Genomic DNA, 14,302 nt, shown 5'->3' on the forward strand with positions numbered 1-14,302 from the left:
ATATTGTGGCTGGATTATCTCAGTTGTTCTCCCCTACTGAAGTTTGGTCCGTTTACAGCAATTTTCCATCCGATTGATCCGATTCCGATCCATCCATCCGTCCAAAAAAAACCAAAAAAAACAAACCATTGGGAACTTTTATCAAGTGGAAAAAGATTAGTGTTCATTCTCCAGGTTTACTGTGTTATGCTTTGGTATGCTAACATAGCGGTGTCGCTAGCGATCACTAGCACAGCATTATATACCATCTAGCCCAACTTCAGTAATCCTACAAACGTCACTGTGTAGTTTTCTCTCTACATTCATGTTGGAAGTCATAGCAGAGCTGTACATTTTATTTTTTTTTCCAGAAATCTCTCAGTCAGAACATGACATAGCATGTTTAGGTAACTAGCGAAAACAGCGAGCTAAATATCTGCTAACTTTCTGCTAACTTCTAACTCCGTTTAATTTAATAAATTCTGTTTTCATGTATGCCTGGATGTTAAACTTAATTGTTACACATGGTAAAGCAGCAACGCAGATCATTTTATTAAAGATGAAATAATTTAGAAAGTTTTTAACTCTCAGTGATGCTGCAGTGTTCGTTTGACTTTGGGACCTGAAGCGGACGGAGTTTTGGGCCCACTGTGTTATGCTGACATTTCTGTGTCGCAAGCGATCACTAGCACAGACTTTTCCCCCCTTTCCATCCCTCAGTCTTATCTGCTATGGTTGTAATAATCCAAAATAAAAAATATTAAGGCTCTAATAAAATATGACTAGGTGACTCAAGTAGACAATTACAGCAAATGCCATAATGCTCCATTTGTTAAAATTGCTACACTGCACGACAGGACAGGTCCCCCACTCCCAAAACGAAACAAAAAAGAACAAACTACTCAGCACTTAAACATCAGATTTTTTGCTATACTTCACTGGCTTCCAGTGAATTCAAATTTCACTAAAAAAAGGCTCTTGTTGAGACTTTTTTTAAGCAGTCGGCCTCTTCAATCATCTGATCGGAATCTTTCAACCGCTCCACAATCTTATTTTAAAACCAAAGGCAACCGGTCCTTTGTGGTTGTAGCACCTGACCATTAGAACAGCCTTCCTCAGCCAATCAGTGTTTTTTTTTTCTTTTAATTACTGCTGAAAAATCATTTTTTAAGATTAGCTATAAACTTTCACCCTTTATTTTTGACTGTAGTGCTTCATATTTTTATATGTACACTTCTCTAATGTTTTTTTCACACAACCGTAAAACACTCTCGTCTGTATGGTTTAAAATTTGCTATAGCAATATGATTATTATTAGAGGAAATCTGCATTAGATGTGGTACTACCAAGATAGTCATCAACCCTGTCACTGCAGGGGGTTCAGACTGACCAAAGGGTTCTTGGTCATGTCCCCAGTTGAAGCCTTTTTTGCTCAGATTTCAAACTCCTTCCATTAGACCATTATTGAGGCCACTGTACTCCTGGGAACACTCCAAGCTTGAGAAATTGTTTTATACCCCAGCCTGGGTCTGTGTCTCACTGCAATTTTATTTCACAGGTCTACAGAGAGTTACTTGGACTTGGTAGCTTGGTTTTAGTCTTGACATGAAACAATACACAGGAATGTGCCTTTTTAAAACTATGTCCAATCAGAGCAATTTGCCATAAGAGCAGTCTAATCAAATTCTAGGCACATATTTTTTTTGCTATAGTTAAAGCAGACATGATGCACCTGGCAACAATCTGTTGAGTCCCGCTCAAATAACGTGTACAAAATTTGCTGAATGCTTTCAAATTTTTCAAGAAGCAATTAGTCCAGTGCGACGAGCTAACGTCTCCGTGCATTTGTCTACGTATCCATCAAGAAAACACACCTTAACATGTACTGTGCTGGAAAGCTGGCGCAGCAGCAGGAAACTGCATCCAGACTTCATGCAGAGGTTCAAGAAAACACTGAAGCACAACGTGAGTTATTGTATCAAAACTTTATTCTCAAATAATGTCATCAAAATAGCTGATAGATAAACTGTATGTCTCTTTAGCAGGTTGTGAGGCTGCATTCACTTACTGTTATTTAAACCTTCATAACATCCCATTGTGTTTCTCCTTCATGATCTCCAAGGAGGATAGAAAATTCCATTTTTAAGGTACATGTATATTCCAGGAACCTCCAAAAACTGTTGTCAATTTGATAATGAAGCTAGCGCCTAAATTTGCAACATGTTCACGTTCCACTCTAAAACCAGTGTTTAACCAAGCAGTACCAAATCTCTTCTCATTTAGACAGAAATGAGGTCAGATTTTAGTCTGTAAAGGGGTCAAGTCCAAAATCCAGAATCTTTTTGTGCCTGTGAATGTCATCCCACACAGTCGCACAGGGCTGCTGTTACACAAGAACACTGTCTTTTACGAAGCTTCATTTCAAACCACCGGTACCTACCCTTAATAATATTATGACACGTAACATCTGGTGTTTGTTTAGTGTGTTCATGTGTCTGAGATCCATTTTTTTAAAAGTGTAAACAATATTTTAATGAGAAGAGTCACCAATTTTTAGGACAGCTGCCACATAAGAAGCCATACAAAACTATTGAATGTGTCACTGCATCGTGTACCATATCTCTGTGAATGCTTTCAAAGCTTTAATGTTCAGAAGAACGACATAAGCTGCAAAAGTGTTTTACACAGTCAGTAACATTGTCTGAAGGTGTGACTCTCATCATACGTGTCCCTTCAGCACAAGTACAATCAACACCGGGTTTCTGTTCCTGTGTAAAAGCAGCCATGATGGACAAACGAGATCTGACATTTTTATATTTTTCATCTTTTAAAGTCAGTTTGAACCATAGATTTTTTTTACATGGTGTGTAACAGTAAAAACATTGACTGTAATGAACAAGATTTTTTTGTACCTACTTCATTAATCATAAAAAGTACAGCATGTTTAATAATTTGTTTCTTCTTTTCTTTTTTTTACAAATTCTTCATAAAAAATAGATTTCTGTACAAAAATGTTTTTTTTTCTTTTGCACCTACTTCAAGTTCAGCAGCACATGATGATGGTGAGACGACAGAGATGAAAATGTAGATATTATGAGGCATAAAATAAAAACATTTACAATGAATGCAACTTCCTGTTAAGGACCTGCCGATTCCCGGCTTATTCCTGCCTTTCGGGAGAAGAAAAAATAAACTCTTTATTTCAGTATTTATGAGCAACAGCAATGCTTTATGTTAATATGTGTTGCTGAGAATGCATCTTTTTTGTGTAACGTGTAAAGATAGCATATGTGAGGCTCACACAGCCATGAGCTGGCAATGCCATAATTATCCTTTTGGTTAAATAGTGGAAATAATGTAATATTCAATCCAGAGCAGGTAGTAGATTTTAGCTCTAACATCAGCACACAGCATGAGAAGTTTGTCCTCACCAAACTGTTGAGAAAAAGATGCAAAACAAATATAAACTATACTTAATATTTAGTTTGATTAGCATAAAAAGTGAAACAAAAACAAGCCAGATATTTAGACTATATGTGTGTAAGTAAGACTAATATTGTTTGAGAAAAGAGATACACAACAAGGTCAGATTTCCATCTGGCAATGAATTTCCAGCAGTGATTTTTTTCCCTCCTCCCAAAGCTCATTGTGGCTTTGAGTCCCTTGTTTCATCAAGGACTGCCGACAATACCGCTCTAGAAAAAGTGACGGACAAATCAAACCTCTCCCCAAGTCCTAACTGAAGAAGTAAAAATAACCTTGGCATTTTAAAATGTAGTCTGTAGTTCCTTTCTTAAATCTTGCGGCCAGCTGTCGCTGCTTTAAACAGCGAAGACTGCTGCCAAATTAAGGACAAACTTTAAAACGTCCTGACTAATTCTGCTAAAAAAAAGAAAAAAAAAAGGCCTCAAGTGAAGAGGACATCGTCCAGATTTTCAAGGCATCTTGTGGCACTTCTCTGTCATGTTCAGCTGAATTTCGTTTTGCTCATTTTAAAAAGGTTGAGTGATAGAGAATAGTAGCACTGCTGTTAATCTGTTTTTAAAGTCACTGTAAGCTGCCATGTGCACAGCTAAGGCTGCTTTTCTCCCCAGTGCCTTCCTTTGGCAGGGCACTGGGGAGAAAATTAGTCTTAGCTATACCAGACAAGGATTGTTGTAAGGTTTGGCTCTATCAGTTTCTGATACAGTAAATCACTGCACATGGCTTATAAATATTACCATGTAGATAAGCATTGTTGTCATGTATGCTCTTAACCAATAATGTGGTTAAGATTATGAGTTATTTTTTTTAAAGAGAATCATGGGAGGTGTCTTTTTATCTCCAGATCTCTCTTCTTCACTTTCTACAGAACCTATTTTTACCACAATGTTGAGGACTTTTTATTGAAATAGATGCTTTTATAAGGGGCGATCGTGGCTCAAGAGTTGGGAGTTCGCCTTGTAATTGGAAGGTTGCCGGTTCGAGCCCCGGCTTGGACAGTCTCGGTCATTGTGTCCTTGGGCAAGACACTTCACCCGTTGCCTACTGGTGGTGGTCAGAGGGCCCGGTGGCGCCAGTGCCGGCAGCCTCGCCTCTGTCAGTGCACCCCAGGGTGGCTGTGGCTACAATGTAGCTTGCCATCACCAGTGTGTGAATGAATGGGTGGATGACAGGTTGTGTAAAGCGCTTTGGGGTCCTTAGGGACTAGAAAAGCGCTATACAAATACAGGCTATTTATAAAATATTTATTGTGCTTGGCTGTAAAATAGTACTTCAACACTGTCTGCACCACTACTGTGACATTGTTAATGTAAATTTATCTTTGTGTGAATATACGCTTACTCTCAGTGTATGAATGCAAGGAGTGAAAACACTTACTGAAAGAAACAGCTGATGATGGCATATGTAACTATGAAGCTGACTGTTGGAGAAACCTTGAAGGGTCAGCAGAGGTCAGACACGCATGTGAGGCCCCAGAAACATTATAACTTGAGAATCCTGCTGCAGTTTTGATATGTGCAGTTTGCGTTTGGCTGAACTTCTGTGGGGACAGTAAGGTTCCGCTGTGACCAAAACACCAGAATAGAGACAACGCAGAGTCTGAATTTTCTCTTTCGGGCACACAAGGAGATCAAATCTCTGCCATTAATTGTTAAAAACGAGACCTTTTATTATGCCGGTGGAAACCTTGGAGCTGCTAATTCTCAGGCTCTATTATGCACTCTTGACTCCATAGGAACTCTCAACTGAATTAATTAAATCAATTAAAACAGAGTCACGGGGTGCACTCTAACAGTAAAAAAAGAGAGTGGAGGCTCACGAGGTGTGAACAGATGCTCTATTTTTGTTTACAGAAGTCTTGTTTATTCCTGTGAAGAGACTTTAGATATGCATCTTCTGACTTGTGGTTATTGCTATTACTTTAGCCACTACACTCGTCTGTGTATTTTGTCTGCATCGCATTGGTGCTATTTTTGGCTGTCTGACCATGACCCTGATACCGAAGCTATAAATGACAGGCTGACAATGAGGTATAATTCCTCCATACATAATGATTATTGTTCCAGCTCACTTTTCCAGCATTTAGGGTTGTGTGTACAGACACATTCAATTACCGGAGCTGAAAATCTAAACACCCCCCCTTCCTCCCCATTTGCTGTTAATTTATTCTTCCTTATCTCATAACAGGTGGCTGTGACAACCTCCTCATGCTGAATGCTTTTTTAAATCCCTGTATTTAGGTTATAGTGAAAATCTACACATTTGAGTTAAATTAACCTTTGCCAGACTCACTATAACATGGTTTTTAGGGTATTATTATCATTATCTACTCACCATTTCATACTGTGTGAATGAATGAATAGGTGTAGATGAACACATACATACCATGGACATGGGAAACATAAATAAAATGAAATTTTGGACAATTAAAAAAAAAATTGCGTAAGGTTAAAGCAAATTCTTGACGTATAAAAACAATGACTCAATGTTGTGCATGGAGTGTGGAACAGGAAACAGACCTAAAGACAACGACAGACGATAAAAGCAGTTAACATCTGTGATTTAAACCAAGTGCAGCATCTTTCGAAAAATAAAAATATTTTGAGAGGACACTGCGAGAAATAACAAGCTTGGTAAGCGACTTGAAACTACCGGACCTTTTTTGAATCCTGAAAACCGATTGATGCTAGAACAGCGTTTTGATTTAAAATAGCAGGAAATTAAGCCGACTGGGGTCGCACTCACTAAGCTTGTATATTTGTTGCAGTGAGGTTCCAGCATTGATAAGCAGGACGTAACTAACTCTCTGCACACGAGGTATTTCTCAAACAATGGAGGGGCTCAGGGGACGATAACTATCGACAACAATAATTGTGCATGTTGTCTTCATGCTGTATCTTTTTGTCCTCTGTGGTAAATTACCAATTCTCAACGCAAATAGGTTGTGCGCTCTTTAAAAAGGTGTGTTCAAACAAGATAATGTGCATCAGATATTTGATGTGTCGAAACAATGCATGACAATGTGTGTCGAAAGAGCGTTTTTAAAGAGCGTTACAGAAACAGTCACTTGTTATTCCTGAAAGCTCACACAATCAACGGCTACAACTGTAGCAGTAGAATCCTCTGAATTCGATATACTATATATCTAACACTGTAAATATTCGAGCAACACAAAGTTCACGTACAAAATTGTACATGTAGTCCTCACATTCTCACGTTATAAAAAGCTGACAGATTTGATAGTTTAAATAAGTAGTTTTTCTCACTGAATGGGGAGTCTGAAGATAGAAACTGCTTCAAAGTCTGGTGATGTAGCACTGAATACTTCTGTATCACTGGCCAGATGGCAGCAGGATAAAGAGGCAGTGACTGGGGTGGGTATTGCCTTCTGGTCTCCTTTGAGTTCTGCACAAACGCCTCCCCAATATCACTGATTATTGGTAAAATGACTACCGGTGATGCTCTCCTGCTACAGAGCCTTCTGGTCTTGGGCCATGTGCATTCCATATCAGTAACGTGGCACCAATGTTTCACTGGGACCAAACTGCACATTATAAAATCGTTTTGAAAGATTGTATTTAAAGTGTTAGATATTACTAACAATTTTCAGTATGAGCTTTCAGAAACAGCAACGTTTCTAAATGGCAGGACAACATTTCCTTTCCTGCTTGGAGGTCTACAGGTAAACTATTCTCAACTTTCTGGTTGGCTAGCGTGTTGTCATGGCAACAAAATAAACAACAGTATAGCATGTGGTCACACCTTCTGCTTACAGGGAGTGTGAAATATAAATGTGTATATACAAACACTCTGTAACCCTGTATTTAATCATTTTTGTCATCTTTTTAAAGATAGAAGTTTTTGAATAAAATGCTATTTTTTAATTACTCATTTTCCAAACCCATTTCAGACCCAAAAATTATTCATTTTTTTTCATAACCCAGTCAGAAAAACACACTAGTGCAAAATTTGTGCGGTTTATATAAAGTTTATATTTTGGGGTCCCCGGCAGCAGTGGTTTGGGAAGTCCCATGGGGCCACTGGGGTTTTGAACATACGAGTCTGTTCATCAATATCTTCACTGAAGAAAAATGCCAGAAGAGACAATAAGAGGCTATTTGCCTCTGCTTCCACAGCAACATGTCCTCCTTCCAGCACGACTGACAGAGGTGTCTATCTGTCCTTTTGTTTGCGTCTGTCAGTCAAAGAATCTGTCAATCAGTTCATCTATTTCTGATTTTGTGGCTGGAGAGTATATAAAATCAGTCATTTCCTGACTGATAGTCCCAATCAGAGCTATGAGAAGACAATTCATTTCCTGGATTTGGCTACAGCTGATTGCAGCAGTCGACGATCCTGACAGCTTATTGCCTCCAGGCTTCCACTTGTTCAGCCACCAAGCACAGAATCCTGGCTAGTTTAAGAACGAGAATCAGTTGTCTGACTCCTTGATTGTATTAGACAGGCCTCTGGAAACCAGTCCACTGCGTACACCAACCGGGCAACTCAAATGTCTGGTTTTCTGGTTTATCTCAGCTTGCCTAATGCTACTGTGGAATATTGTATTAAGTTGACTGCATGTATTTTGTACCTTTATATAATCATATTTGAAAATGTTCAATTGACATCTAAAATAAGTCCACAGGTTCTGATACTGAACTTTGTTTGAACAAGCCTGATTTGGTATGTTTTAGCCTAATAAGTTGCTATCTACTGTTTGTAGACATTATTAGAAAAGGCGAAATAAGGTAAAGACAATTACAGAAACCCATAATTAACTGACAACTAAACTTTACTAACTCTGTGATTGTCCTGCTATATTGAACCCAACTCGTTCAGATCTCCAAATAGGCTAAAACATCGTCAAAACTTCACTGCAGCTTCTATTTGACCCTGGCTTGATTAGCACTCGTCCATCACAATTAACACTAATTTCATTCCAGTGTCCAGGACTGAATGAGAGTGTTATTATGTCAGTATGTTTTGTCGGTCTTACAGCAGTCTGTGCAATCACTGTTATTTTTTGAATAGACTCTGTTAAAGTGTCATTACATCTCAGGGTATAGTCCTGTCAAGTCCCATATAAAGGAAATCCAGAAAGAGGTATATCTACATATATGAACCATCTAATGTCTGGAGGGTGGATGAGTTTCCCCTGAGGTCTGAACCTCAAATGAGTCAAACCCATTCCTGGCCTGCAGCAGGGGAGTTCGTAAGGGGCACCGGGCTAGATCAGCATGAACAAGTTTAATTGTAGAGGGGATTTCAGAGGCCCATATGACACTGGCCATATAAAACTCTTTCTATAAGAAGGTTGCGAAAAAGCACGTCAGCCAAAACTGGACAAACATGTTCTTTCAGGGAATTTAATTAATTGTATCCTAAATCTGTGTTTTTCCCTAATGTCTGAATTATAGCATTGGATCTCCTGAACGACAGACATTGTGTTACTTGATGACGTCATTGTCTCCTCCCATGCTTATAGGTTCCAACTGATTTCTCCCTTTTTCCTCTTTCAGACTACAGGGGGGTATTATCCTTGTTCAGGTAGGAAGTGGAGTAGAGCTGCATCACTGTGCAGATGATGCTGTACGAGGACCAGCGTGCTACACAGCGACTGCTCATGGTGACGAGTCCAAATCCTAAGTTAGTCCTTTTGTTTTTGTTTGGTTAAACCACACTGCAGACTACAGCAATGGATGCTGGACTGAACCACTGTATGGGCAGTGGCATGATAGCTGGACTATACCACAGTGCAGACGGTATTGAGTGTGGTATCAAATCGAACTGCCTTAGCCTCAGTGGGTTTCATGTTGGTGTCATACATTGGATTTTCAAATGATGCCTGACCATTGGAGCTCTCGTGGCCAACATAGCCATTGAACTGGACCTTTGGACGTGTCCTAAAAGAGAAAAGAAAAATGCCATTGCATGAGTTACACAGAGCTACTTTTTTAAACTTTATTAAATGGTCAGGAACAAAAAATACACTACAACCGAAAGTGGACGGGAACTGAAACACAAATGGGAAAGTAAACTATGCAGTAAAACAGCACAACAGTCATATTTTCAATCCAGGAAGAATTTACACAGGCCTGTGAAACTGTTTACCTAAGAAAACGTTTTTGCACACAGACTGTCCAACATTTAGAACAAAAAACAATCAAACCAGCCATCAGTTATTGAGCCTCAAGGTTTAGTGACTGATACACTACACTCAGTAGTAGTAGTACTGAATTGAACCAGAGCCAAAAATGCTAGAGAATCAGGTGGCTCTGCTTGTGCTGGATTTCATACTGTACACAAACTGGTACACAATGGGAGTGCTCTCTGTCACTTGCCCTTTTGAACACACATTTAAAATATTCTCTGAAAGCACTCGTTAATATTTATCTCACATTTAAGCTTAGATTTTAGTTTTTATATACAAATATTTGCAATTCTATTAAAAAAACACATTTTTAGCATTTATGTTCAGAAACATTCATCAGCAACAACTCTGTCACTGTTTGTCTTCTGGCTCAACCTGAACAAACTCTTATATTTGTTGAAAACAAATATATACATTGATGTTTTACAGAAAGGTACATAGAAGCCCTGAGCGAATTTAAAATGCATGAATATAGCAGGAAGTAAATAAATTATGTTCCATTATGGCTGCTCCCCCTGGTGGAAACATGAGATATAATTTTTTTTCCCTACATACTACTTAAGGGCGTTACCACTTGTGGCTGCACTGACTACATTGCTCGCAGGGGATCTCATTATGGCCACATACCAGCAGGGGACCAGCCAAGGATCGGACAAAGATCCACCATGCTCCTTTCACGGACTTGCGCGCTATTTAAGTGTCTGTGGTATGTTTCTGAATGCATTTTATATTTGAATTTTGAAAGAAACACTTTGTGCAAAGTAGCAGCTCTTCTCTGAAGTCAAGGTGAGAACGCTTAGCTTTTCTTGGGAGCGAAAAGTTAGCTGTTAAAAAAAAAGACTATTGCTGTATTAATTCAGTTTTATGCCCTATTGAGGATTTTAACTTCAAAAAACCCCAAAAAGAAAACAATTAATGGACAGCAGAATGGCCGAGTTTCACTACTTAAGAGAAAGTCATCTAAGTGTAATGGTTAAGAATTAACTTTTTATTTACCATATTTATTTTTGCCAAATATAGCTGTAAAATGAAATTTAAAAGAAAAAAGAAATGACTTCTCTCTGTCATGTCAGCTGGCTTGTTATGCATGTTGGTCTGAAACTTTACCCTTAAGGTTAAAGGAGCAAACTTTGTAATAGGAATTTTCTAGTAAAAATCTACAAATTGCAGTGAAAATTTACAGCAGGAATGAGAGCATGTACCATAACACTCTGGTTTGAGTAGTTTGGCCGCCCAGTGCCCATCCACTGCTCTTTTATGAGCATATCAGCATGCAAACTGCCATCATCCAATAGCACCGGTTCAAAAATATGCAAATTTATTATTACTCAGCCTGCTTGATTTTTTTTTTTTTAAAGAAAGTTACTGCAGGGGTTCAAACGGATATACTATATGACAACCTCCCTCTAATTTGACTGTTTGTCGCCGATTAAATTTTTGGATAATCAGGTCCTATAATCCAGTTAGATGTAATCACTTACTCCCAGACCCTGTGGAACTATTAGCAGGGAGGAGCACTGCAGCAAAAACGCTGTTTGACTCTGACCTCATTAAGAGTGTATGTACGTGTGTGTGCGCACGGGTAGAAATCCAACCCTGGGGAACCACTAAGCCTACCCTACATGCTCAACCCATTACTTTACAAAACTGCACACAGTAACACACACTGCAGACCTCCCTGCGTGGCAGTAGCTTAAATCGCTGCACTGGTCATGGCTGTAGGTGCAATAGTTTAATTTTATTGGTAGAATGAAAAATGGCAACCATAATTGCTTTGACAGTATTATAGATACTGTGCAGACATATGGGCCAGAGCAAGAAAACTCTAGTGTCACCCACTCACACCTTAGTTTTAGTGCATAAGCTAGTAGTATAAGCTACTACCGTACATTCTCTGTACTGTACATTATCTTCTGTTGGCTTGCCATTATGTCGGCTAGGCATGATGATAGGCTCGCCACGCTAACTTTTCCATCCTGCTACTGTTTTAGTGAGGATTTTTTTTCCATTATAGGTAATAAAAGACAAGCAATTTTAAAAAGCAAACATTTCACGTGCTTTGATCGACCCATTTCTATCAGGTCATATACTGCACTTCTTCTTGATGACATGATGCTGACAGAAGGATGACAATGAGATCAAAGACAAAATAAAATGCCCTTTTTTACAAACTTTAAATGACTGCTGTTTTAACAAAGTAGGGCTGCACTATTTAAAAAAAAACATTTCTTTGTTTCTTTGGAAGGGAGAAAATAAAGGCTCCCCCAAAATCACCTATAGTGAATAAGGAGAGTCCTGTTATTCCAATAACTTCTGAAGTGAAACTTATTTTGGTTCTAATTGATTTTCAATTTATTTCCCTCACTTCAGAGCAACATTTTGGGGTAACCGTGCAGCCTTACTAAACAGCACAAAGAAAAGTCTGAAAACTAAAAATAATAGATGAGAAGTTTGACGGAGGATGTGGCGGCGGGCGGAGGTCTGGTTGTTGTTTGAACCAGATGGATGACAGGTGCCAGTCTTACCTGCCGCCAGGCCCCCAGGTATCTTTTGGTCTCTCATTGTCATCTGTGTCAGCAGACAATGTCCTGCATACAACCATCAGCTTTAATATACATCAACCAGCATTGCACATTTCTAACTGGCAATCAGGTTGTATAACAAATATGATGCAATGATAGAGTCACTAGGCTAGAAGACTAATGAGTGCATATTATGCAAAATGTGCTGTTTGTCTGTGCAAATCTGCATGACCCTGTGCACATCCGTTGGCATACGAGCCTTCACCCAATGTTAACTAAAGCATAGCAAAATACATGCAACTATTGTGCAAGCTAAAATAGGTCTAAATAGACTCTACAAGGCTCATTGCATACTAAAAGCTGTAGCACAGAGCTACCATAAATGACAAGCCAACAGATTAATGTGTGTTAGCGTCCATAGTCTAGCTGCAAAAGATGACTTTGTAAAACTTTGACTGACTACGGCAATGTCCTCAAACTGTAAAACCTCACACAAGTCTTAAACAGAAAACATCGAGATGACATTATACCCTCAGTATAGTCCTGAATTATCTGGCATCTTAAATCACTGTAAGCCTGCTGTGAACTTTCTAGGAACAATAATTAATATCTGAGGTCAATCAGATTTAACCCACGTGGGCTTAGAGTTTAAAAGCTATAATTACATTTTTCAAATGTCTGTAAACCTGTCTGTGCTAAAATGTATCAAACTGCCACCTTCTCAACTCAATTAGGGACAAAGAACGCATAAACGGATTGCTTTCAAAAATGTATAATTAATCTTTTTAGGACTGGTTGTACTTTGTGAGTCTCAAAAGATGCATGGTTAAGTTTTGGTGTCAGCCCATTTAGAATGAGAAGTATGGAGATTGAAGAAAAGCCAGAACACCTGCTTTGTATTCTACTCTGCTGCTCGTCTGTTTTTCCTTGAAGGACTGATGTTGATGATATAGCTTACCTGTGCTTGTAGAGGTAGAAGGCAAATCCGGAGAGGATAAGGGCAAAGAAAGGAACTAAGATGGCTGCTGCCACAGAGCTGCTGTTTGTGTAAGGGTTTGATGGGTCCATCGGCATGGTTACAGGGTCTAGGGACAAAGACACAGATAAACCAACACATGCATAAACCCCTGCACACAAACACCTCCTTGTGCATGGTTAAAAGAAGCTTTCTGCATTGTTAGTTTCTCTCCTATGTCCATTTAGGCTTAAGCGACATTTATTTTATATGATTTCAAGGTTCAAGGTTCTTTATTTGTCACATGCATAGTTATACAAGTATAACACACAGTGAAATGTAGCCTGACACACTCCTCGACATGTGCAAAAAAAATTGTGTAGAGGAAGAACATTATATATATATATATATATATATATATATATATATATATATATATATATATATATATATATATATATAGTATAAATGTGCAGTAGTAGTAGTAGTAGCAGATTTAACTGATAAAAAGACCTCATTAATATTAAATCTTTTAGTGCTTCCATAATGTTAATACTGATGGTGACATTACAAAAATGCCCACCTTGTCTTGTCAGATAGAACTTGCCAAAATCTTTACTGTGTATATGGCCCTGGTAGACAAACGTCTTCTGGTCCGATTCAGCAGTAACCTGAAAAACAGAAGTACAATTTAATAGGAACTTACAGTACTGTGAAGTATACTGTTAATGTAATATACAGTATACTGCATGCAGCCACAATTTGCATGATCAATTATTTAAAGTGTTGTTTTTATAAATTGCATTAATGTAATAAATTCAATAAACGGTTTCATGTTGGGTATACTTTTGATGTACTACCCTTGACAGTATAATGGTTCGGTATTTAACACTATCTTCTCACAGCAAGAAATTTATGGGTTTGAATCTGGTGGTGAAAATTCTTCTCTATAAATCTTGCCAAAATGGTGACTTGAACACATTTATTTAGATGTAAACCCTTCATGCAATTTTGTTACATAAGCACAATGTCCTGAAAAAAAGTGGTTGCTGCAGATGGCTGTCCCTCCCTTTCTTCCTGTTCAAAGGGAGTTTTTCCTTCCCACTCTCGCCAGCTGCTAGCATAAAGTGAGCTGTTTGGTTCTTGGGATTTTCTCTCTATTACTGCAAGTCTTTTACCTTATAATACAATGGCATGACAAAACTGAATTGA

The 14,302-nt window shown here is 38.5% G+C and overlaps 1 protein-coding gene across 1 annotated transcript in view; it reads right to left on the minus strand.

Annotated features, from left to right (window-relative positions):
• Positions 1-2,001: 2,001 nt before the first annotated feature.
• LOC308398014 (CUB and sushi domain-containing protein 1-like) overlaps positions 2,002-14,302 on the minus strand; it is a gene marked incomplete at its 5' end in the record, with an annotated part of 495,403 nt that continues 483,102 nt past the window's right edge. The window contains 4 exons of the mRNA XM_080884378.1: positions 2,002-9,365; positions 12,139-12,201; positions 13,094-13,220; positions 13,674-13,761. Coding sequence (XP_080740504.1) covers positions 9,206-9,365; positions 12,139-12,201; positions 13,094-13,220; positions 13,674-13,761 — 438 coding nt within the window. The 3' untranslated portion in view covers positions 2,002-9,205. The remainder of the gene's footprint in view (positions 9,366-12,138; positions 12,202-13,093; positions 13,221-13,673; positions 13,762-14,302) is intronic.

This window comes from Rhamphochromis sp. 'chilingali', assembly GCF_963969265.1.
Source record: "Rhamphochromis sp. 'chilingali' genome assembly, chromosome: 6".
Classification (NCBI taxonomy): domain Eukaryota; kingdom Metazoa; phylum Chordata; class Actinopteri; order Cichliformes; family Cichlidae; genus Rhamphochromis; species Rhamphochromis sp. 'chilingali'.